Source organism: Tachyglossus aculeatus, chromosome 4 (genome assembly GCF_015852505.1).
Source record: "Tachyglossus aculeatus isolate mTacAcu1 chromosome 4, mTacAcu1.pri, whole genome shotgun sequence".
In the NCBI taxonomy this organism is placed as follows: Eukaryota; Metazoa; Chordata; class Mammalia; order Monotremata; family Tachyglossidae; genus Tachyglossus; species Tachyglossus aculeatus.
The window spans coordinates 105,570,143-105,594,147 of record NC_052069.1 but is presented as its reverse complement, the minus strand read 5'-3'; the positions used below and the strand labels follow the sequence as shown (position 1 = coordinate 105,594,147).

General features: G+C 44.3%; 1 protein-coding gene across 2 annotated transcripts in view; it reads left to right on the top strand.

Moving 5' to 3' along the window:
* The window catches only part of CNTRL (centriolin), a 77,006-nt gene extending 55,062 nt beyond the window's left edge, over positions 1-21,944 (top strand). For both annotated transcript variants that reach the window (XM_038744725.1, XM_038744724.1), the window contains exons 27-44: positions 528-658; positions 764-904; positions 1,004-1,130; positions 2,230-2,394; positions 3,031-3,190; positions 4,585-4,700; positions 4,841-5,058; positions 6,095-6,252; positions 6,467-6,540; positions 10,292-10,480; positions 11,094-11,319; positions 13,367-13,572; positions 15,444-15,584; positions 18,005-18,274; positions 18,626-18,688; positions 19,647-19,853; positions 21,118-21,200; positions 21,457-21,944. In XM_038744725.1, coding sequence (XP_038600653.1) covers positions 528-658; positions 764-904; positions 1,004-1,130; positions 2,230-2,394; positions 3,031-3,190; positions 4,585-4,700; positions 4,841-5,058; positions 6,095-6,252; positions 6,467-6,540; positions 10,292-10,480; positions 11,094-11,319; positions 13,367-13,572; positions 15,444-15,584; positions 18,005-18,274; positions 18,626-18,688; positions 19,647-19,853; positions 21,118-21,165 — 2,640 coding nt within the window. In that variant the 3' untranslated portion in view covers positions 21,166-21,200; positions 21,457-21,944. The remainder of the gene's footprint in view (positions 1-527; positions 659-763; positions 905-1,003; positions 1,131-2,229; positions 2,395-3,030; positions 3,191-4,584; positions 4,701-4,840; positions 5,059-6,094; positions 6,253-6,466; positions 6,541-10,291; positions 10,481-11,093; positions 11,320-13,366; positions 13,573-15,443; positions 15,585-18,004; positions 18,275-18,625; positions 18,689-19,646; positions 19,854-21,117; positions 21,201-21,456) is intronic.
* The last annotated feature ends 2,061 nt before the right edge of the window (positions 21,945-24,005 follow it).

The window sequence follows — 24,005 nt, the reverse complement described above, 5'->3', positions numbered from 1 at the left end:
CTATTCTTTAGAAATAGTGGATTTCAACTGAAGGTGGACAGGATCACGTCCAGAGTCCAGGAAAGCGTATAAAGGAAGCTTGCAGAGGAATTCAGTGTTTCTCACGTGTTTTAATGTCATGGCAGAACTGGAGTAGGCAGAGTTGCCGCCCCAGGGCTACAGGCCCTGAGGGACCCTTTTGGGCGGTGGGATGTCCTGACTGGGACACTTTTTAACTTGGATAAGGTTGCATCAGAGTGGCCAGAAGCGAGCTCAGAGGTATCAGGAGCTGCTGCAAGGGCCAGCAGGTGCAGGGCAGACGACCATAGATGTTGGCAGTGGCAGGGCAAAGCCCTCCTTTCTGTCTCCTCCGTATCCCCATTCCTTTCTTCCCCCTTCCCACTTCTCCCAGTCAGTAATGCTAGGGGCAGGGAGGGAACCAGAACAATGAAGGACTGTTTGGAAGAGCGGAGCTGACAGCCAGCCAAAGGCTCCTCCTTTCCACTTCAGGTTGATGGGAATTGTTGTCAACGGTTCTTTATTTTTAGACCAAAGAAACGATTCAGAAGTACAGTGAAGCCAAGAGGCGTTTGTCACGAACTGAAACAGATGCTGAGGAATTAGAGAGAAGAGCTCAGGAGACTGCTGTTCAGCTGGTGAAAGCAGATCAGCAGTTAAGGTACCTGGAATATGTCAGCCCCAGACTTAAAGAGGGAAATGAAGAGAAGCTTCTGTGCATGACAGAAGCGTACTGCTATATGATGAGTAATGGAATGTGTTTCAGATTGCTCCAGGCAGATGCGAGCGATTTAGAACAGCACAAGCTTGAACAAGAAGGAATCTTGAAGGAAATCAACAAACTAGTGTCTGCAAGAGATTCAGAATTCCAATCTTTGGGCCAGAAGATAGGAAAACTAACAGACGGGTTAGTATTCTGATTGTGAATGGAAAGGTATCCCTGTTGTTATATAGAGAAGGATGATCTTTTGGGGCACAGATTTTAATCCTAATTGTACTCTTACAGGCTTCAGAAATTGCACAGTGACATAGAAATTGCTGAAGGGAGTGAGGAGCATCATCTCCAGATCCTTAAAGAATCTGACCATCTCCTCCAAGACAAAAAAGTGGAGCTGGAAAGGTTGAAAAATAAGGTCTGTTCATTAAAAAGAAATTAGAAAGTAGACTTCGCATTCTTTTGGAGTTGTATAGTCTCCCCAAGATAAAATGGACTGATTTCCCTTGGCAACCACAGGGTTTGGGTTCCCAAAAAGGCAGATGAAATAAAAGGGTGAAGGGTCTTTTTCCCCTCTAGACTGTAAGCTGATTGTTAATACAGAACATGTCTACCAACTCTGTTATATTGTGCCCAAGTGCTTTGTACAGTGCTCTGCACATAATAAGGACTCCATAAATACCACTGATTGATTGGGTGAAATTCAGGGAGGCTTGTGGAAAACCAATCAAAATGAAATCCTGGCTCATCAGGTGAGTTGCGTAGTCACCTGGAAAGAAGCAAAATGATTCCTCACCCCATTCAGCAATCTGAATCCCAAAATGGAAATTATTTCAACTTTACCTACCATTCAGTTGGGCACAGAAGAAATAGCTTCTATTATAAAAAAAAATTTTACTGTAAAGCATTTTTAATGAAACTGCTTACAAATTATTTGTATTAGTGTCTCTCTCCCCTTCAAGACTGTGAGCTCATTGTGGGCAGGGAACATGTCTGCCGTCTCCGAAGGACTCTCCCCAGTGCTTGGTACAGTGCTCTGCCCACAGTAAGCACTCCATAAATACCACTGATGATGAAGATGATAATGATGATGATTACCAAAACTGGCAAGATTTAATTTGAGATGTTGGGGGTTCTTCCATTCATGTCTATGTATCATAGCCAGGTAAAAAAGAAATGAGCATAGCTTTAAAGAAGCAAAGTTGTGTTGAACAATGTTGTTGTAAAGGAATCCAGAAAGGACTACCGTCATGGCACAAAGTTAAAAAAAACCCAACCATACCTAATTATAGGGGCAGGATCACGCAGTTTCCAGAAAATAGGAATAAAACAGATAAAGTGGAAGTAGAAAAAGTATTTCCCACAAGTGATTGCTGACGTTTTTAGTTGTGGAAAATATGTTCACTTCTCAGTTCAGACGGGGACTGACTTAAAGACACTCATCTTGAAGTTTGTGTTCTCTTGGCTTAGATGTCAAACCTTTAAACTCCAGTTTTTTTCCCTTTTCTTCAATGTAGAAAGCAGCTCTGCAGCAGCAGGACAGGACCTTGGGCAGGCAACTGGGAGAGAAAAAGGAGGAACTGCGTCTGCTCCAGGAGAGCCTGATGCAGACAAAAACAAACCTCCAGGAAGCCCTCCAACTGGGAGAAACTGAAGTGGCTGAAAAGAGAAAACATATCAGAGTATGCGTTGATTCGTTCATTCAGTCGTATTTATTGAGCGGTTGCGGTGTGCAAAGCACTGTACTAAGCACTTGAGAAAGTACTCTATAAAAATAAAACACATTCCCTGCCCACAACAAGCTTACAGTCTAGAGGGGGAGACAGACATTGACATAATATAAATAAATTACAGATATGTGTTCTAGAGAATATTTGGGGTATTCTTCAAATCCCGAAGTTTTCCTTTGAAACAGGAGCTGCTGCCTACCCCAACTTGGGAAGCAGCCGAGGCCTTTGGGTTGGCCAGTAAGGCCAGGGCTTACATTCTTATGCTTATTTACCTCTATATACTCTAAAACATTTTAAAGAGGTCCAAAACCAGCATGATATGGAGACCTGATGATTTGACTAATCTGAATTGCTTCGACTTGGTTCCAGCTAGATTTGTGAATCCCTAATGCAGTTGGGTCAAAAGCCTTTCTTCTCTCTGCTCATTTCCCTCATAGTGAAGTGTTTTGGTGTGGGCCTCTGAGGTAAATGAGAAAAGCAGATGAGATTTCCAAATGTTTTTTTGGATCAGTGAAATTCAAAGCCTGTACTTTGTGTTTTCCTTTATGACCACTTTTTTTTTTTTTTTAAATTGGCTGTTTCGTTTAGGAAGTGAAATCACTGCTGGAAGAACTGTGTGCTCAGAAAGGAGAACTGAATGTGCAGATGAGTGAAAAGAAAAGACAGTTTTCGCTCTTAAAACAGGAAGTTGGAAAAGAGGAGGTAAATCTTCAGGTTGTAATACAGCAAATAACTAAGCATAAAACAGGTAAGTTGACCAGACTGATCACTTATTTTAAGTTTCACAACACCCACATTCCAACAGACTTGAAAATTCTGCTGCTCCATTATAAGTCTAGTTGATTTTTGCACTGTTTAACATTTAGCCTTATTGTTGGCCAAGTGTCTTAGCTTTTTCAAATATACATTTAAGAAATTACGTCTTTTAAAAAAGGAACATGTATATTTTATTAGAGGGTAGCCATTGTATAATTTTTTTCTGAACAGCACAGTTCACTTTTTTTTTCCTTTGGTTGGGAATGGATTTTAATTGAATCTGTGAATGACATTGGATATATCGGAGTTCTTCAGGGAAGTACTTTGCATCACTTATGTTTCCAAAGCATCCATCCCCTCCCGTATTTTCCACTGGCACAATGTGTGCCTGCTTCCAGTGGCGAATCATTCTTCAGGCACCAACTAATAATGATGGTATTTATTAAGCATTTACTAGCAGCCAAGCCTGGTGCTAATCAGATCAGACAGAGTCTTTGTCCCATATCGGGCTCACAGTGTGAAAAGGCGGGAGAGCAGGTATTTTATCCCCCATTTTACAGATGAGGAAATAGAGGCACAGAAAAATTAAGTGGATTGCTTGAGGTAACACAGCAGGTGACAGAGCCAGGACTAGGATGTGGATGTCCCAACTCAGTCAGTCAGTGGTATTTATTGACTGCTTTCTGCGTGCAGAGTATCGAGCCGAGTATTCGGGAGAGTACACTAACAAATAGGTATAGACAGTCACTGCCCTCAAGGAGCTTACAGAATAGATGGGAAGACAGACTTTTTTTTTCTTTTAAATGGTATTTGATAACCACTTACCATGTGCCAAGCACTGTACTAGCACTGGGGTAGATACAGGATAATCAGATTGGACTCAGTCCCTGTTCACATAGGGCTCACAGTCTTATTCCCCATTTTACAGGTGAGGTAATTGAGGCACAGAGAAGTGAAGCGACTTGCCCAAGGTCACACAGTAGACAAGTGGCAGAGCCAGGATTAGAACCCAGGTCCCCTGAATTCCAGGGCCAGGCTCGTTCCATGAGGCCAAATGGCTTCTTTTGTCTTTTGACCCACCTGGCCTCCTCTCTCCCCTTAACTGGTGCTATATCTCATTTTATGCTTCAACAATGACACCCTGAACGGCAGCAGACATATTCTCTCCCGCCCCCAAGATTCCCTCCGCATTGGAATGATGACTCTTTTCCCTTTAAATAAGAGAAGGTTAGACTTTACTGGGCCTAATGTTCCTGAGCCATAAAGAGCTCCCTGCTTTAGTATTTGATCTTTTTCCCCTTTATCTGAGTATCTCGTAAATCCTTGCCTAATGTAGTATTTGAAGTGTGTTTTAATATTTAACTCAGTTTCGTGTCTGTCTGTTAGAACTGAAGCATGTTCTGGAAATGTTGCAACTTGAAAGCAATGAGCTGCAAAGTCTGAAGCTCCAGCATGACCAGAAGGTTAATGAACTCGAGAAGATTCAAGTTGAAGCGCTGGAGGTAAAAAAAACAAGCAAACCCACAAACCCAATCTCCCCCCGCTCCCCCCCAAAAAAAACAAAACCCAGTCTAGTAAACTGTGAAAAGTGGGTTCTTGTTGTATATTAATATGCAAGAATTCCCCATGCTTTGTTATTTAGGAGAAACTCCAGTTAGAAAATCTTCAGCGGGCAACACAACAACAGCGGGGAGAAATGGAGTGGCAGAAAAGACTTCTGGAAAAGGATCAACAAGAAATAGAACGTCTGTCAACACAGATTCATACCCTACAAGACAGTATTGAAAGTTTGAACAAGGAAAATCAACATCTTCAGGAAAATTGTGACAGTCTGGAGAATAAATTGGTAGAGACTAAAAGGTTAGAAAGGGCACAGATAAGCTTTTTGTCTATCATTAGGAAAACTTGGGAAAAAATATCACAATAACTATTTTAAAATGTGATTTTTGTTTTTAATGGTATTTAAATGCTTATTTTTTGGAAAGTGCTGGTCAGAGCTGTGGGGTAGATATAAGTTAATTAGGTTAGTCACAGTCCCTGTCCCACATGGGTTCACAGTTTAAGTTGGAGAGAGAACAACTATTGAATCCCCGTTTTACAGCTGAGGAAACTAAAGCACAAAGTTGAGACTTGCCCAAAGTCACACAGCAGGCGAGTGGCAGAGATGGAGTTAGAATCTTGATTTTGTTATTCCCAGGCCTATGCTCTTCCCTGTTACCTAAAACTTTAATAAGTGCAGCTCTGACCTCTGTAGTTTTTAAATCCTGGGCCTTGAAGGATGTTTTGGCAGTAGGATGGGCTGGAGCATCAGTTGAATGAGCCACTTTTATGTAGTTTCTACATAACTGACTGTTTTTTAATGTGGTATTTAAATGTCCATGGCGTCACTAAGGTTGAGACACAACTCGACAACATAAGACAACAACTTGGAAGTGTTTACTATGTTCCAGGCACTGTATAAACACTGGGGTAGATACAAGCTAATTCAGCTGGACATAGTTCATGTCATAGTTCATAGATGAGGGAACTGAGGCACAGAGAAGTTAAGTGACATGCCGAAGGTCACATAGCAGACAAATGGTGGAGCCAGGATTAGAACCTAGGTCCTTCTGACTCTGAGGCCCATGCTCTGTCCACTAGCCCACACTGCTGTTTGAAAATAATCAGTGGTATCTGTTAAGCGCAGTTGGTAGACATGAACCCTGTCCACAAGGATTTTACACTGTAGTGAAGATAAGATGCTAAGTATTAAAAGTGTCAATTTGAGAAGCTTAGGGTCTAGTTTGAAACCAGTCCTCATTTTCTGTTGTTCAGATATCACTGTAGTGAAGCCGCCGCCTTAGCAAATTTTGAAACTTTTAGGTTGAGTTTCTGAGCTTTCTGTGATGTTTTGTAGGATTTTAACAGATACTGAAGGTAGTAGCAAAACAGCCCAGTCCAATGTAGAAAAGATGGAAATGGCTATTAGCAAACTGCAGCGAGAAGTAGACCAGCTGAACCAAGACAAACTATCTTTGCATAAGGACATTAAAGCAATGCAGCAACATCTGCAAGGTATGTGTGTCTTCATCGTGTCTGTGGCTTGCCCTCTTTAAAACTTAGTCCTTCAGTAAACTCTCAGAACAGACTGAATGGTATGGGCTTAGCACATTGCAAATAATCAGTGGCAATATGGTTTGAAAATAAAGTTATGTAATAAGGAACAAAAAATACACATCTATTTCCCACCACAAAATATTCGTTTTGAACTTTGGATATCTTTCTCTAGAAAAAAAGGAAGAACTCTTCACCCTAAAAGATGAACTCACCAGTGTCCAAGATCAGCTGAAGCTGGTAGAAGAGGTAAGCACCATGATATGAATGAGTGTAGGTTTGTTTCTAAACTCTGAAAGCTTTGTTGAAGTTGACCCAAAAACCTTGCCATCTGGGCCCCTTCTTCCCCATCAGGTGACAAGCATTCCTAAGAAGAAATGCACTGTTATATATTATAAATTATTCATTTTAGATTAATACCTATCTCCCCCGCTAGACTGTAAGCTTGTTGTGGGCAGGGAACGTGTCTTCCAACTCTGCTGTTTTGTTCTCTCCCAAGCGCATAGTACAGTGCTCTGCACACTGTAAGCGCTCAATAAATTCCATTAATGGTATAAATTCTAAATACAGAAGTTGACACTGTTGTACTCTCCTAAGCACTTAGTTCAGTGCTCTGCACACAGTAAGCACTCAGTAAATTCCAATAATGGTATAAATTCTGAATAAAGTAGTTTATTGTATTGTACTCTCCCAAGTGCCTGCACAAAATAAATACCATTGATTGATTAATGATCATGGTAGAATAGATAACCCAGAGAACAAACAATTAGGCAGGCACCCCTCTCACTTCTGTCAAAGCCACGTGGGGAATAGGTAACTGTTCAGTAGCCAGGCTGGGTGAGACAGTTTAATTTAAAACTTGTAGATTCTATCTGGGTCCTAAAAGTGCTAACAATATCTGATTTGTTAGCTTATGATCTGGGGATTTTTCTGCTGGTATCTGTCACAGTTCAGCACATCATCATCAACGGTATTTATTGAGAGCTTACTGTGTGCAGAGCACTGTAGTCAGTGCTGGGGAGAGTACAGTACAACAGAGTTGGTAGGCACACATACCCTGCCCACAGATTGCTTATGGTCTCTCAAGGCAGATAAATAAAGTCCAGACTACAGCAGGCAGGGTATTTTTGCGGTGAAGTTGCATCTTGCTGTGCGCCTACGAGCCGCTGCCCCGGGATAACGGGACCCAGAGCCAATTCCTTTCCCCAAACCGCTGCCAGCCTGGCTGGACCCTGTGGGCTGCCTTGAGGCCAGCTAGAATGACAAATCTTAAAAGTGCTCTTTAAAAATCTTTAAAAATCTTAAAAGTGCTCTCACAACCAGGCAGTTGTCAGAGTTCCTGGAGTGGGCCCCAGGCAGGATTTGGTGGACGTGACCCTGCTAATAATAATTATGGTATTTATGTAAGCGCTCGCCATGTGCCGAGCACGGTACTAGTAACTGGGGTAGACACAAGATAGGCAAGTAGGGCACATTCCCTGTCCCACACTGGCGCTCGCAGTTGAAGTAGGAAGGAATAGGAAGTAATCCCCATTCTACAGATGAGGAAACTGGGGCCCAGAGAAGTTAAGTGACTTGCCCAAGGCCACACAGCAGGCAAATAGCGGGGTTGAGATTAGGACCCAGGTCTTCTGACCCCTAGGTCTGTGCTCTATCCACTAGGGCATGCTGCTTCCCCTTGTGATTTTGTCCATGTGACTCGATCATGGGTAAGACAGAGATTCCCCAAACACATTCTCCTCACAAGTATGTCCATCGTGCCCCTGGGCACTGAAGTTTTTTTTGTTTTTTAAATGTGGTGTTCAGACATTTCAAATCCAACAGCCTCTATTCCATCCTAATGCTCCTCAACCTCTCAACTGTCTTTGCCAGTGTCAACCACCCCCTTCTCCAGGAAACATTGTCCAACCTTGGGCTTCACCGACATTATCCTCTCTTGGTTCTCCTCTTCATCAATCGTATTTATTGAGCACTTTCTATGTGCAGAGCACTGTACTCTTATCTCTCTGGCCACTCATTTTCAGTCTGTTTCGTGGACCCTTCCTCCGCCTCCCACTCCCTAACTGTGGGTGTCCCTCAAGGTTCAGTTCTGGGTTCCCTTCTATTCTCCATCTACACCCATTCCCTTGGAAAACTCATTGTCACACAGCTTCAGCTACCACCTCTGTACTGATGACGCCCAGATCTACATCTCCAGCCCTGATCTCTCTCCCTCTGCAATCTCGCATTTCCTCCTGCCTTGAAGACATCGTTACTTGGATGTCCTTCCATTACCTCAAACTTTACGTGGCTAAAACTGAACTCCTTAGCTTCCCACCAAAACCCTATCCTCCCACTCACTTTCCTATCACTGTAGACAGCACCACCATCCTTCCTGTGTCACAAGCCCACAACCTTGGAGTTATCCTTGACTCCTCTCTCATTCAATCCACATATTCAAGCCATCGTTAAATCCCGTCAGTTTTACCTTCAAACATGGGTAAAATCCATTCCTTCATCTCCATCCAAACTGCTACCATACAAATGCAAGCTCTTATCCTATTCCACCTTGATTATTGTAGCAGCCTCCTTTCTGACCTTCCTGCTTCCTGTCTCTCTCCACTCCAGTACATAATCCACTCTGCTGCCTGGATCATTTTCCTTCGGAAACATTCAGACCATATTTCCTCACTCCTCAAGAAACTCCAGTGGTTTCCCATCCACCTCCACGTCAAACAAAAACTCCTCACCATTGGCTTTAAAGCACTCAAACAATCACCTTGCCCCCTCCTACCTCACCTCGCTACTCTCCTACTACAACGCAGCCTGCACATTTCATTCCTCTAATAATAATAGTAATAATAATGGCATTTATTAAGCACTTACTATGTGCAAAGCACTGTTCTAAGCGCTGGGCTCTAATGCTAACCTTCTCACTGTACCTCGATCTCGGCCATCTCACCGCCAACCTGTCACCCATATCCTCAGACCTATCTGATCTGGAATGCCTTCTCTCCTGTCATCAGACAGATAACTTCTGTCCCCCACTTCAAGGTTCAGTGGAAAAAGCTTGGGCTTGGGAGTCAGAGGTCATGGGTTCTAATCCCAGCCCCGCCACATGTCTGCTGTGTGACCTTAGGCAAGTCATCACTTAACTTCTCTAGGCCTCAGTGACCTCATCTGTAAAATGGGGATTAAGACTGTGAGCCCCCTGTGGGACAACCTGATCACCTTGTATACCCCCAGCACTTTATAACAGTGCTTTGCGCTTAACAAATACCATCATTATTATTATTATTGAAGGCACATCTCCTCCTCAAGGCCTTCCCAGACTAAGTCCTCCCCTCCTCTTCTCCCACTCCCTTCCGCATCGCCCTGATTTACTCCCTTCATTCATCCTCCCTCCCATTCCTACAGCACATATGCACATATCTTTTATTTGTTTATGTATATTAATATCTGTCTCTCCCTCTAGACTGTGAGCTTTTTGTGCGTAGCGAGTGTGTCTGTTGTTGCTCTATTGTACTCTCCCAAGTGCTTATTATAGTGCTTTGCACACAGTAAGAGCTCAATACATGCGATTGAATGAAATGAATAAAGACTTTAAAACCCAATATGCAAAGTCTTGACTTTTTTTTCCATTTTTGGAGTATTTCATCCTCCATTTTAACTTCAGCTATATATCAATCAATCAATCAATCGTATTTATTGAGCGCTTACTGTGTGCAGAGCACTGTACTAAGCGCTTGGGAAGTACAAGTTGGCAACATATAGAGGCAGTCCCTACCCAACAGTGGGCTCACAGTCTAAAAAGTCTTACACTAGATATGTAAACAAAGCTTAATATTTAGGTATTGAAAGGATTACAAACCATTAAAGTTAAATGCACCATTACAATAGGGTTGCAGACAGTATAGTTTTCATTTCCGTTCTAACAAAACTTTATTAAAAATAAACCATCGTAATAAAAAGAGCTGTGTACGTTTCTGTAAGCGGCTTCAGTTTCCTTCCTCTCTTACAGGATCTGAAACACTCCTCGCACCGGCACAACGAATTGCTTGATGAACAAGAAAGCCTGAAAGATGGGATCAGCCAACATTTGAAGAAGTTTCAAGATTGCCAGGAGAAAGGGGAAAAGAAGATGCATCAACTGCAAGTCCTTCAGACGGAGATTGAAGAGCGGAAAGTAGAATTGGCTCACCAGAAGACGGTAACAAATCTGAGAGAGCCAATCTTCCCCCCCTCCCAATTAGTTCTGGGGCTGGATCGCTAGGGAGCTAATTCAACATGAAAATATTAACAATCTTGGTGGTTTGCTGTGTCTTAGAGCGTCTTATCCTGTGTTTAAACACTGTCATCTTTCTATTCACTATTTTGTAACCACTATGGATAGTGAGGTGTTTGGCCACTATTAGAGAAGCAACATGGCCTAGTGGATACAGCCCTAGGAGTCAGATGGACCTAGGCTCTAAACCCGGCTCTCCACTTGTCTGCTGTTTGACCTTGGACAAGTCACTTAACGTTTCTGTGCGTCGTTACCTCATCTGTAAAATGGGGATTAATACTGTGAGCCCCATGTGGGGATATGGACTGTGTCCAACCTGAGTAGCTTGTACCTACCCCAGTGTTTAGAACAGTGCCTGGCTTAACAAATACTATTAAAAAATTATCTCGAGGGATAGATTTTGCCCAACTACGTTGACTCTAAATCCCTCGTGTCGAACAAATACCCGAGGGAGATCATTTGTCTAGGGGAATTGGTAAGATGTTATCATTTCTTATATTTTGAGGGCAGGCTGCTGAAACTTGTGTTCTTTGTTAAGATGCTTCAGCAAATCCAGAAAGCCAGAGAAGATGAAGAAGGAAAATTAGAAGCTTGTAAAACAAAGCTGAAGGAGCAGAAACACTTACTGGATTGGGAGCTGATGGACCAGAAAAATAAACTGGAGCAGGTGGTTGCCAAGGTAGCACTGGCAGAAGAGAGGGTCAAGACCTTACAGGAGGAAGAAAAATGGTGTGCAGCCCTGGAGGAAAACCTGACCAGAACCAGTGAGTGGTCATGGGGGTTGTTACTGTTGAGTCAGGGAGCAGAAGCCCCAGATTAGGCTCTTTTGGCTGGGTTCTGAACTGCCCAAGGCTTTTCAATCAATAATTGGTATTTATTGGGGGCTTACTGTGGGCAGAGCACTGTACTAAGTGCTTGGGAAAGTATAATAAGAGTTTCCCTTTTTTTTATGTTTTTAAGCACTTACTGGATGCCAAGCACTGTTCTAAAGTGCTGAGATGATCAGGTCAGGCACAGTCCCTACCCACGGCAGGGCTCACAGTCTTAATCCCCATTTTACGTTGAGGTCACTGAAATGCAAAGAAGTGACTTGCCCAAAGCACACGGCAGACAAGTGGCGGAGCTGGGATGAGAACCCAGGCCCGTCTGATTCCCAGGCCCATGCTCTATCCATCAGGCCACGCTTGCTTCAGTGATCCTTGCCCACAACGAGCTTACTGTTTAGAGGGGTTACAGACATTTAATATAAATGAGTAAATTACAGGTTTGTGCAGAAGTGCTCTGGGGAGCCGAGGTAAGGGTGAATAAAGGGTGCAAATCCAAGTGCAAGGTAGACAGAGAAGTGAGTGGGAGAAGAGGAAATGAGGGCTTTGCCGAGGAAGGCCTCTTGGAGGTGATGCGCTTCAATAAGACTTTGAAGGTGGGGATAGGGTGAGGGAGGGTATTTTGGGCCAGTAGCAGAACGTGGGTAAGAGGTTGGTTGGTTCAGTAAGTAGGTTGGCATTAGAGGAGCGAAGTGTGTGGGCCGGGTTGTGGTTGGAAATCAGTTTTCCCAAGTTTAATGGGGGCAGTGCTGATTAGAACCCAATGATATCACTTAAATAATGGGAACGCGGGGCAGCGGATGCACGATGATATAGCCACGTTTCACAATAATGATTCTGAAACCCTACTGAATAGCAATTCTGAAGCCCTACTGAGAGCTCGCGTTCTCCAGGAGGCCTTCCCAGACTGAGCCCCCTTTTTCCTCTCCCCTCCCCATCCCCCCCACCCTACCTCCCCCTCCCCACAGCACCTGTATATATGTTTGTACAGATTTATTGCTCTATTTATTTTACTTGTACATATTTACTGTTCTATTTCGTCAATGATGTGCATCTAGCTTTACTTCTATTTATTCTGATGACTTGACACCTGACCACATGTTTTGTTCTGTTGTCTGTCTCCCCCTTCTAGACTGTGAGCCCGTTGTTGGGTAGGGATCATCTCTATATGTTGCCAACTTGTACTTCCCAAGCGCTTAGTACTGTGCTCTGCACACAGTAAGCGCTCAATAAATACGGTAGAATGAATGAATGAATAATTCTGCATCTTAGCTCACTGGAGAGGAAAAACCTAACTGCTGCCTCCTGCTTCCAGTGTCACTCACATTCAATAAGAACTCTTTCTTCTTAAGAACTCTGAGTGCTCTTAGGGATCCTCCTGTTTCCAGAGGAAACCAGTTCCTCCCTTCTTTCCTTTAAACTTAGGACCATGACCTTTCCTCTGAACAACCCAGGACCAAAAGTGATTTCTCAACAGACTGAGTCACCCATAACTGGGGACAAAGTGACAGAAATAATTAGAGACTGTAAGTTCTGTCTGGGCAGGGATGTCAAGGAACTCTATTGTATTGTACTCTCCTAAGTGCTTAGTACAATGCTCTGCTCACAGTAAGCACTCAAATACAGTTAATTGATTGAAATTAATCCATCAGGTGGTGGCAGAAGAAAGATGCAAGGAATCTAATTTGCTCTTGCTACTCTAAATAAGCAAAAGAATCTCAAAAAGAGAGTGAAGAGCCAATTTTCCCAAGCCACACTTGCCATCCCTACTACCACCTTTCTCATTTTCTCTGGTGCACATAGATGATGTTCTTCAGCTATTGGGCTCTCTATGAAGTAGCTGAAATCAGTATCGTGCCTGTTTGGTTATATGTGGATATTTATTTATATATGGATATATATATATATATATTTATATATGGATATTTATGGAGCAAATATCTATACTAATAGCTCATGCATCTGCAAAAAAAAAAAAATATTCCAGGACGTCAACTTTCAGAAAGCGAACAACAATTACAAGAAAAAACAAGTGAGCTGATAGCTCTTCAGAAAGAAATGGACTGCTCAAAGGTAGATATAAATCGACTTCAAGACCAGATCCTATCAGAAAGAAGGAAAGCAGAAAAACAAATTGCAGGCCTGAAAGAAGCAATTCAAAGGCAGAGAAACCAACTAGAGAAAACACTTCTTGTAAGTACATTATAATTATCACTATCACTTGTTTAGTGTCTACAGTGTGCAAAGTGCCAAGCGAATTTCACAAATCAGCTAAACTGGGTAAAATTGACCAATTCAAAAATAACAGGAAAATGCACAAGTTAAGTAATTCCTTGGAAGGGTTAGTCTTTGTGAATAGCCTGGAGTAAGAAAGGGCCCCAGTCTTCCTGAAGTTCTCACTTTTGGGATGGTAGATTCCGCTTGGGAAGGCTTGTCTCCTATTGTGTTGGTCACCAGTCCCGCCAAGAGCAGACCTTGGCACTCCAGTGGAGCGCAAGCTGAATTCCTCATTCCTGGCTGTGTGGTTAACGTGGCCACTTTTCCTCCTTCAAATTCTGGGAAGCTGGCTGATCAGAGTCCTGGAAGCAACAAAACAATGGTTGGGTTTGGTGAGGCAGGCGCCCGGACAGCAGGATATGCCGTAGATCCCAGCCCTGGCATCCTTTGCTGCATTTTTCACCTTTGGGCTTCCCAAGGAGAATAGGACTTGGTTGAAGCCTCTTACCCTGAGCTCAGAGCTTTTCATCAGATAGCCTCTTGTCTGTCCTTTTTGGCCTCACAGCCCCAGGGTACCGTGTCTCTAAATTTCTTCTTAGTTGTAGAATGTAGACTGTAAGCTCACCGTGGTCAGGAAATGTATCTACCAACTTTTGTTATATTGTGCTCTCCCACGTGCTCCGTATAGTGCTCTTCATTGAGTAAACGCTCAAGTACAATTGATGATTGATCAGAGTGAACCACACCAATGCTTTTTTTTTCTTTTTTGCCCCTTCCTTCCAGGCTAGCCTCTAAGCCTGGGGAAGAAGGTGAGTGAGGCGGCGGTAAATTAACCACAAACCACCCCACAGCTGTCCTTTGAGTAGAACGTTATGTGATTTGTTTTAATGGCATACGGTAAGTGCTTAGTCTGTGCCAGGCACTGTGGCAAGCACTGGGTTAGATACAAGTTCATCAGGTTTGATGCAGTCCGTGTCCCACATGGAGTTTACAGTCAATCCCCTGGTAACTGAGGCAGAGGGAAGTTAAGTGACTTGCCCAATGTCAGAGCAGACAAGTGGCAGAACCTAAATCCTTCTGACGTCCAGGCCCGTCTCTATCCACCAGACCACACTCCTCCTCTCCCAGTGTGCCAGAGACTTTAATGCCTGGGAAGTGATATTTAAAAGTCAGTCCGTTTGGTTCATTTTGCTGTCCTTAAATAAGACTGCTGCCGCCTTTGATCAAGCCAAGGGTGTTCCCCAGACCACTCCTGGGCCCCTGCTTCTGAAACTTTTGCCTCTGGGATGGGGAGTCTCTGCCTTCTTGGAGCAAATGCCCCCTACAGAGTCGGGCTTCTGTGCTGTTTGCCCCCCACCCTACCTCGGGGAAAGAGCCAGAAGCAGGGGGCTAGTCTTGTCCCCTCCGCTCCCCTCTTCTCACCGAGGAGTGCAAAGCAACGTGCTGGACTAGTTAGGCCAGGGGTCGGACTATTTCATCCGAGCCCTTTTTACGAGGGAAGGGTGAAAATATAACGATCACCCTTTTACAAATGGGGAAGCTGAGGCCCAGAGAGGGGCAGGGCTGGCCCAGATTCCTCCAAACTGCCGGGTGTTGAGAGACTGAGCCAGACCTAGAGCTTTACCCACCAGATGCCACCGAGAATTTGTCTGTCCCGCACTGAATCCCTCCCCGCTTTTAGACTGTGAGCCCACTGTTGGGTAGGGACCGTCTCTATAGGTTGCCAACTTGTACTTCCCAAGCGCTTAGTACAGTGCTCTGCACACAGTAGGCGCTCAATAAATACGATTGATGATGATGATGAATCGTCTAAAGAGATCCAGTTCATCCTCCCCCTTCCATTGTAGGAACAAAAGCGGGCAAACAGCTGCCTGCAGAAGGAAGTGGCCACAATAGAGCGAACTTCCCCGGATAACCACGAGCAAACCAGACGCCGGATAATGGAGCTCAGCCAGATACAGCAAGATTACCTAGATTTCAGAAAGCAGGTGGGTTCTACCTCCACTGGAGTTGGGGCTTTTTTCTAGTGTGATCATAACCAAGACTGCCAGGGTCAGGATTTTTCTTTAAATAAATTTAATTCAGTTGGAGCAGAGGGACGCCTAGAGACCCACCGCTGCCAGGGGCCACAGGGAACTAAATCTTCATCAGCTTCAGCTTTTCAGCCTGACTGTGGAAATGTAAAAGGAATTTCGTGGGAAGTGATTTGTTCTTTTGAGGCTTAATGTCAAGTACAGTCTATGAGCCCGATAAGGCAGAAGGTATGCTTGTGACGATGCGGGGAAATGAAAAGTAGTGTCCTTGCGGAGATGTATTCTCCCAAGCACTTCATAGAGTGGCCTGCACACAGTAATCACTCAATAGATACAATTGATTGATTGATAAAGCTATTAGCATGAAGTAGTAAACATTGCCTTTTTAGGGAGTGCGAGAGCATCAGTGGTGGTTTATTCTTTAATATGGGAGTAGGTATGTCATGTGCATTCATGAAAAGCAACAGGGTTAGGGGAAAGAACAGGGGCAAGGGACTCAGGGGCCTGGGTTCTGATCATGATTCCATCTCCTTACCTTCTGTGTGACCTTGGGCAAGTCACTTCCTTGTGCCTCAGTTTCCTCCTCTGCAAAATGGGGTTTCAGTACCTGTTCTCCCTCCTGCGGAACTCTGTCTGACCTGATTATCTTGTGCCTCTTGTTGTGCTTGTCACATAGTACGTACTTAACTACCGTTATTATTATTAGGGATTTCAAGCAAATACTAGTGATCAGGATGGAATCCTTCCAACTTTTCAGATGCATTCAATTCATACGATCGTATTTATTGAGTGCTTACCCCGCACCCTCTGCTCCTGTGCCGCTAATCTCCTCACCGTGCCTCGTTCTCGCCTGTCCCGCCATCGACCCCCGGCTCACGTCGTCCCGCGGGCCTGGAATGCCCTCCCTCTGCCCATCCGCCAAGCTAGCTCTCTTCCTCCCTTCAAGGCCCTACTGAGAGCTCACCTCCTCCAGGAGGCCTTCCCAGACTGAGCCCCTTCCTTCCTCTCCCCCTCGTCCCCCTCTCCATCCCCCTCATCTTACCTCCTTCCCTTCTCCACAGCACCTGTATATATGTTTGTACATATTTATTACTCCATTAATTTATTTTACTTGTACATATCTATATTTATTTTATTAGCATGTTTTGGTTTTGTTCTCTGTCTCCCCCTTTTAGACTGTGAGCCCACTGTTGGGTAGGGACTGTCTCTATATGTTGCCAACTTGTACTTCCCAAGGGCTTAGTCCAGTGCTCTGCACACAGCAAGCGCTCAATAAATACGATTGATTGCAGAGCACTGTACTAAGCGCTTGGGAGAGTTCAACAACAAACAGACACAATCCCTGCTCACAATGAACGTACAGTTTCGAGGGACTCGTAGTCATGAGCCTGGCATGGCTGGCAAACTCTGCCAAGTTTGCTGACCCTCGGGAATCCCCAGACCCCGAGGTGGCATGGTAGTTTCCCAGGACCTCAGGGGATTTGATTTTCAGGAGACCTCGGGCTCCACAGGCTGCAGTAGCTTCCAGATTGGTGGGCCCTCACCCATATCATCATCAATCGTATTTATTGAGCGCTTACTATGTGCAGAGCACTGTACTGAGCGCTTGAGGGTTAGGGGAAACCTAGCCCCACACCCAGACATCCCACACACCTATCTCCCACCACACCCAGAGCTGGATCGTCAGAAAGCCACCGATTCCTCTGAGGTGAGTCAAAACCTCGAGAAGTGGCAGAACTACCTTACTCCTTAGTGGAGGCTTCCAAATGAGTCAGTCCCACCCCAGCCAAGCTGGATTCCCCCCGAGGGAAGCATCTGGAGGCCAGAGCAAGTCTGACCGCGTCGGGGACACCGTTGAGGTTGCTTGAATCCCACCTCAGGAGAGCAGCTGGATGCATCCTGACTCGCCATTTCCATCACCCCACATCTTCTGGACCACTGATCAATCAATCAGTCGATTTTAATGAGCGCTTACTGTGTGCAGAACACCGTGCTAAGCACTTGGGAGACTACAGGATAACAGAGTTAGGAGACACACTCCTATCTATTCTATTTTATTTTGTTAGTACGTTTGGTTTTGTTCTCTGTCTCCCCCTTCTAGACTGTGAGCCCACTGTTGGGGAGGGACTGTCTCTATACGTTGCCAACTTGTCCTTCCCAAGCGCTTAGTCCAGTGCTCTGCACACAGTAAGCGCTCAATCAATACGACTGATCGATTGATTGATCGTCCGCAAAGAGCATACAGTCTTGAGGGAACTGTGCACAGACCCTTGGAGACCGAGAAGCAACGTTCACCAGTGAAACCGCATGATCGAAGCCAAACCTGCCAGCGTGGGACCTTCTTTCTTAGAATGATCAGACTTTTTCCTCCCTAGATAAAAAATCAAGAGGATTTGGAGAGAAGACAAAAGGAAATTAAAGATACAATGAAAATGCTAAAATGGGAAGTGAACGATGAAATCAGAACTAGCCTTAAGGACTTCAACCAATCTCTCCCCAAACCGTTAGAAGATGGGGAGGCTGTTTTTCAGGGAAATAAAAGCTCCCCATCTGAATTGGAAAGTTGGAAAGAGAACTTCCCAGTTTCAGCAAATGAAGAACTGCCTTTTGAAGAAAAGCTAAACCTATCCCAAGTCCACATAATGGTAAGCATGGGTCACTCCTACCAGCCATGGCCCCAACGGTCAACTTCATTTTCGTAATCAGACTCCAGTTTTTCCCCCAATCCTGTTTTGACTTCCGTACAATTTTTAGCAATAGTGAATATACCAGTAGGTAAAATATATTAGACTTCCTGAGTGAGCAGAATTTGGATAATCAGTGGTATTTATCGAGCGCTTACTGTGTGCGGAGCACTGTACCAAGTGCTTGGGGGAGTATGATACAACAGAATTGGACACAAGATGGGAGAAGATCCCTTCTGTGTCGCCAGGAGCCGTACCTGCGGTAGGGTTTCGCATCTTCATTTTTGGATACTTTTTTCTTCCCTGACCAAGGATGAACACTGGCGTGGAGAAGCACTGAGAGAGAAATGGCGTCACCGTGAAGATCGACTCAAGGTTGTACTTGTCTGAATACCGTGTTAGATCAGTCGGACATTAGGCAAGGTTCTCAAACAGAATTTTTCTGGAAACGTGAAAGTTCCCGTTGTGGTGGGGAGCACACTGGGCCTGACATCTGCCACGTTCGCCTTCTCTGCATATGTGTAGCGATGTTCACGAAGGAGCGGTTTCAAACCAGCGCGGTGAAATTAAAGAGGGCAGCCCCAAAATTTCATGAGGCTTCTCCTGGTCTCTGGCTTGCCATCGTGTACCCGGTGAGGAACATCACTTGAGAGGAAGTTGATGCGTCAAGTAAACAGCCCCTTTTTTAGCTGGGGCTCATATATAGATTAGACTATCGGTCTGGATTATGATTGTGCAGGAAAATGTGGCAAAGCTCGGCTTCCGTGGGTCCCTTCTTTGCTCCTAGAAGAGCCGGGAGAAAAAGAAAAATAGGGCAGAGTCTAGGGTCGTAGGTGAGCTAGCCCGGTATCCCACTTTTCGCCACCCTTTTCCGTGGATGCCTGATGTAGGTATCTATTCTATTTTATTCTATTTTATTTTGTTAGTATGTTTGGTTTTGTTCTCTGTCTCCCCCTTTTAGACTGTGAGCCCACTGTTGGGTAGGGACCGTCTCTATATGTTGCCAATTTGTACTTCCCAAGCGCTTAGTACAGTGCTCTGCCCATAGTAAGCGCTCAATAAATGCGATTGATGATGATGATGATGATATCCTCATCGCAGCCGGGCTAAACAGAAACCTCCCATCAGGAAACCCATCACAATACCGGAAAAATGCCAAGCCCTTAAATTACTTGAAAGCTCAGTGCAGAGTCAGAGAAGGCGAAAAGAAATTCGTCCACTCTTAACCGACCCGGATCTGTAGTATTTAGGAGTCGAAAGTGGTAGCTCCGCTGGAAATCAGCTGTTCCTACGCCAGCTTTCACACCTTTTTAACAAAACTACCTCATTTAAGGCTCAACTCCGATGCTGCATGTCCAAGCAAGCGGAAGTGTTGCTCAGAGGCAAGCAGCGGACGGAGGGCACGCTGCACAGCCTGAGGAGACAAGTGGATGCGTTAGACGAACTGGTCTGCAGTACCGCCACAGGTTCATTTCCGTCCCCAAATTCGACCCAACTGGAGTCTTTGCTCAGTGAAGAGCCCCGTCGTACGGACCGCCAGGTAAAAGCTTCTTAGGAGCAGTTTTTTTTTTTGCATTAATCATCATCATCAATCGTATTTATTGAGCGCTTACTGTGTGCAGAGCACTGTACTAAGCGCTTGATATAACAAAAGCAGCAGCGCCGGGGTAGATACAAGACCGGAGAGAGCAGCGTGGTAGAAGGGATAGAGCATGGCCCTGGGAGTCAGGTCGTGGATTCTAATCCCCCGCTCTGCTGTGCGACCTTGGGCAAGGCACCTTCACTTGTCTGTGCCTCAGTTACCTCATCTGTCAAATGGGGATTGAGACCGTGAACCCTATGCGGGACAGGGGCCGTGTCCAGCTTGATTTGCTTGTATCACCACAGCGCTTAGTGCAGCGCGTGGCACATAGCACATAAACACCATCATAATTAGTATGATAAGGTCCCGCCTGAGGCGCACAGTAAGTAGGAGGGAGAACAGGTATTCAATCTCCATTGTGCAGAGGAGGGGACTGAGGCACAGAGAAGCTAAAAGGGTTGCCCGAGGTCACACAGCAGAAAAGGGATTAGAACCCAGGTGCCGTGCTCTTCCAGTAGGCCATTCTGTGTCTATATTATCAGTCAAGCAATCAGTGGGATTTATCGAGGGCTTACTGTGCGCAGAGCACCATACTAAGCGCTCGGAAGAGCACAGTACAAGAGACAGACATATTAACCGTCAATTAAGATTTTCGATGCTCCAGCATTAGACTCATACGAGTTGGGAAGGGGTTTTCAGGGCATTTCTACCCATGGCTGCTAGATGTTTAAATATCACCAGATAATAATAATAATAATAATAATAATAATGGTATTTGTTGAGCGCTTACTATGTGCAAAGCACTGTTCTAAGCGCTCAGAAGAGCACAGTACAAGAGACAGACATATTAACCGTCAATTAAGATTTTAGATGCTCCAGCATTAGACTCATACGAGTTGGAAAGGGGTTTTCATGGCTGCTAGATGTTTAAATATCACCTAATAATAATAATAATAATAATGGTATTTGTTGAGCGCTTACTATGTGCAAAGCACTGTTCTAAGCACTGGAATGGCATCGGATTTTCACCCCCCGCAAAATGCCCCGATTTTGTGTCAATCCATCAGTGGAATTTGAGTGCTTACTGTGTGCAGAGCGCCATACTAAATGCCTGAGAAAGTACAACAGCACTGGTAAATGAGATCCGTGCCCACGAGGAGCTTGCAGTCCACAGGGGAAGCCTACGGAGTTACTTGCGAATTCACCGTCTCCTGTGTTTTAGACCGTCTTCCAGAAAGTTCTCAAGAGACCAGGAGGAGGGTCAGTGTAACCGAATCCATCAACAAATTGTAATAGTTCAGCCAGGTAAGCATTCAGTTCGACTTTCACACCTTTAATTGTGTTTTGAATTCAAATTCCTGTTGCAGTGACTCAGTCTCGTAGAAAATATTGGGAAACTGAAGCTGGATCAGATCTTTTCTCTTCTTAAAAAGGGCCAGCAGGGCTTTTTGGCAACAAGACTTTTATAGTGTAGTCGTCAGGATCATTTAGGACCATTTCAAGTTCATCAAGCACTTGATCTTCTTGATCAATTCACAATTAGCTTTCTGTTTTATTGTAGGAGAAAAGCAACGTACTATGGGGCACCACAGACTTCTTGGTGTTTAATACCCCAGTCTACGGGGGGAAATACGCCCAAGAAGGTACCTGAAGTTTCTACTACCTCAACAGCTCACAAATCCGAGTGGATTTACCAGATTCTGTTCTCAACCTAGTCCAGGTACCTACTTTGGGTCGTCCGGCCCGGTACTGGGCTCTAACACGGTTTAACGTTTACACCAACAGGGTAACTAATTTGTATTGTGCAGAAAACATGATTGTATTATGAGACTCGTTCTAAAAAGTTCAATGGAGCGCCACAGTTTGCAGTACAGGTTTGAGTGGCTACTGTTTTGCACATTTGAAATAAGTTTTTCTATAGTTAAGCACACGGTGACGTCTCTATTTTAGAGGCAAAGAATGGGGCTTAAATTCCTCCAAGTTACTAAAGTTTTTACATGTTGAGTTTGAAACAAAATATTTTCATAAAAAAATAAAAGATTTAACAAACATCTCTCTTACTCCTTTTTTTTTTTCTGGCTTGCAGTAAACGGATGACTTACGCACGGACTTGTTATGCAGAGTTGTTATGTAAAACTCTCAGCAGGGAAAGATTGTTTCACATTCACCTGAATTCCAAGTATATGACACCGCCTTCCTGTAGACAGGAATCTATTTGCCAGCTAGGCAATTAAAAAGTGTGTTGTTGAGATCCTGCGATGTAACACGAAGCGAACTACTTAGAATGAGTTTCATTGTGTAGTGGATCCACTGATTCCTGGAACCCGTGGCTTCAGCCAAGACAGCTCCTTTCTACACCTGGAACACATGCAGGCGTTTTTTTTTTATGGTATTAAGCGCTTACTATGTGCCAGGCACTGTTCTAAGCACTGGGATAGATAACAAGCTAATCAGGTTGGACACAGTCCCTGTCCCACGTGGGACTCACAGTATTAATCCCCATTTTACAGACGAGGTAACAGGCACAGAGAAGTGAAGTGACATGCCCAACAGCAGACAATACTAGATACTTCTAGCTCCCAGGCCTGTGCTCTATTAATCAATCGTATTTATTGAGTGCTTACTGTGTGCAGAGCACTGTACTAAGCGCTTGGGAAGTACAAGTTGGCAACATATAGAGACAGTCCCTACCCAACAGTGGGTCACAGTCTATCCACTATGCCATGCCGCTTTCCCTTGACAGGTTGTTCTGTTTTTGGGGAGAAAATAGGAAATGATCTTTATTATAGATAATATATGTGCATATATATTATCTATATGTATACGTGCGTGTGTGCGCATATGTGTTCTCCCAAGTGCTTAGTACAGTGCTTTGCACACCGTAAGCGCTCCAATACAGTTACATAGCAAGTGGCTAGTCAGCATTCCAGGTGTAGTTAGCAAAGTTTAACTTCTGCTAGATTTCTAAAAGTGGTCTAATGCTTAGTCCTTACCTGGTTTGTCTTATTCCATGAAGGGTTAGTGTACTTATGCCACTGCTGTACATTCAAAAGTGTAATTTAACTTCACACCCGGCTGGCTGGACCAGGCTATCTCTCATTTTTTGGGGGGATCCACTATTTTCCGCAGTTCTTTCACAAAGTGTAATTTTTTAAAATGGTATCTGTTAAATGCTAGGCACTACATTAAGCACGGGGGTAGATACAAGCTAATCAGGTTGGACACTGTCCACATCCACATGTATATATGTTTGTACATATTTATTACTCTATTTATTTTACTTGTACATATCAATTCTATTTATTTTACTTTGTTAGTATGTTTGGTTTTGTTCTCTGTCTCCCCCTTTTAGACTGTGAGCCCACTGTTGGGTAGGGACTGTCTGTATATGTTGCCAGTTTGTACTTCCCAAGCGCTTAGTACAGTGCTCTGCACATAGTAAGCGCTCAATAAATACAATTGATTGATTGATCCCACATGGGGCTCACAATCTGAATCCCCATTTTACAGATGAGGTGACAGGCACAGAGAAGCCGAGAGCCTTGTCCAAGGTCACATGTCTCACAGGTGGCAGAGCCAGGTTTAGAGCGCAGGTCCTTAATATAATAATAATTATGGTATTTATTAAGCACTTACTATGTGCCAAGCACTGTTCTAAACACAGGGGTAGATACAAGATAATCGGGTTGGGTATATGCCAGGCACTGTACTAAGTGCCGGGTTGGATACAAGCAAATCAGTTTGGACACCGTCCCTGTCAATCAATCAATCAATCAATTAATCGTATTTATTGAGCGCTTACTGTGTGCAGAGCACTGTACTAAGTGCTTGGGAAGTACAAGTTATATATCTTGTACTTCCCAAGCGCTAGGTACAGTGCTCTGCACACAGTAAGCGCTCAATAAATACGATTGATGATGATGATATCTCTTCAGCCCCCCCGCAAAAACCTGTCCCATGTGGAGTTCACAGTCCCGATCCCCATTTTACAGATGAGGCACAGAGAAGGGAAGTGACTTGCCCGGGGTTACACAGTAAGCCAAAGTGACAGTCGGGATTATAACTCATGACCTGATTCCCAGGCCGGTGCTCTGTCCAATACGCCATGCT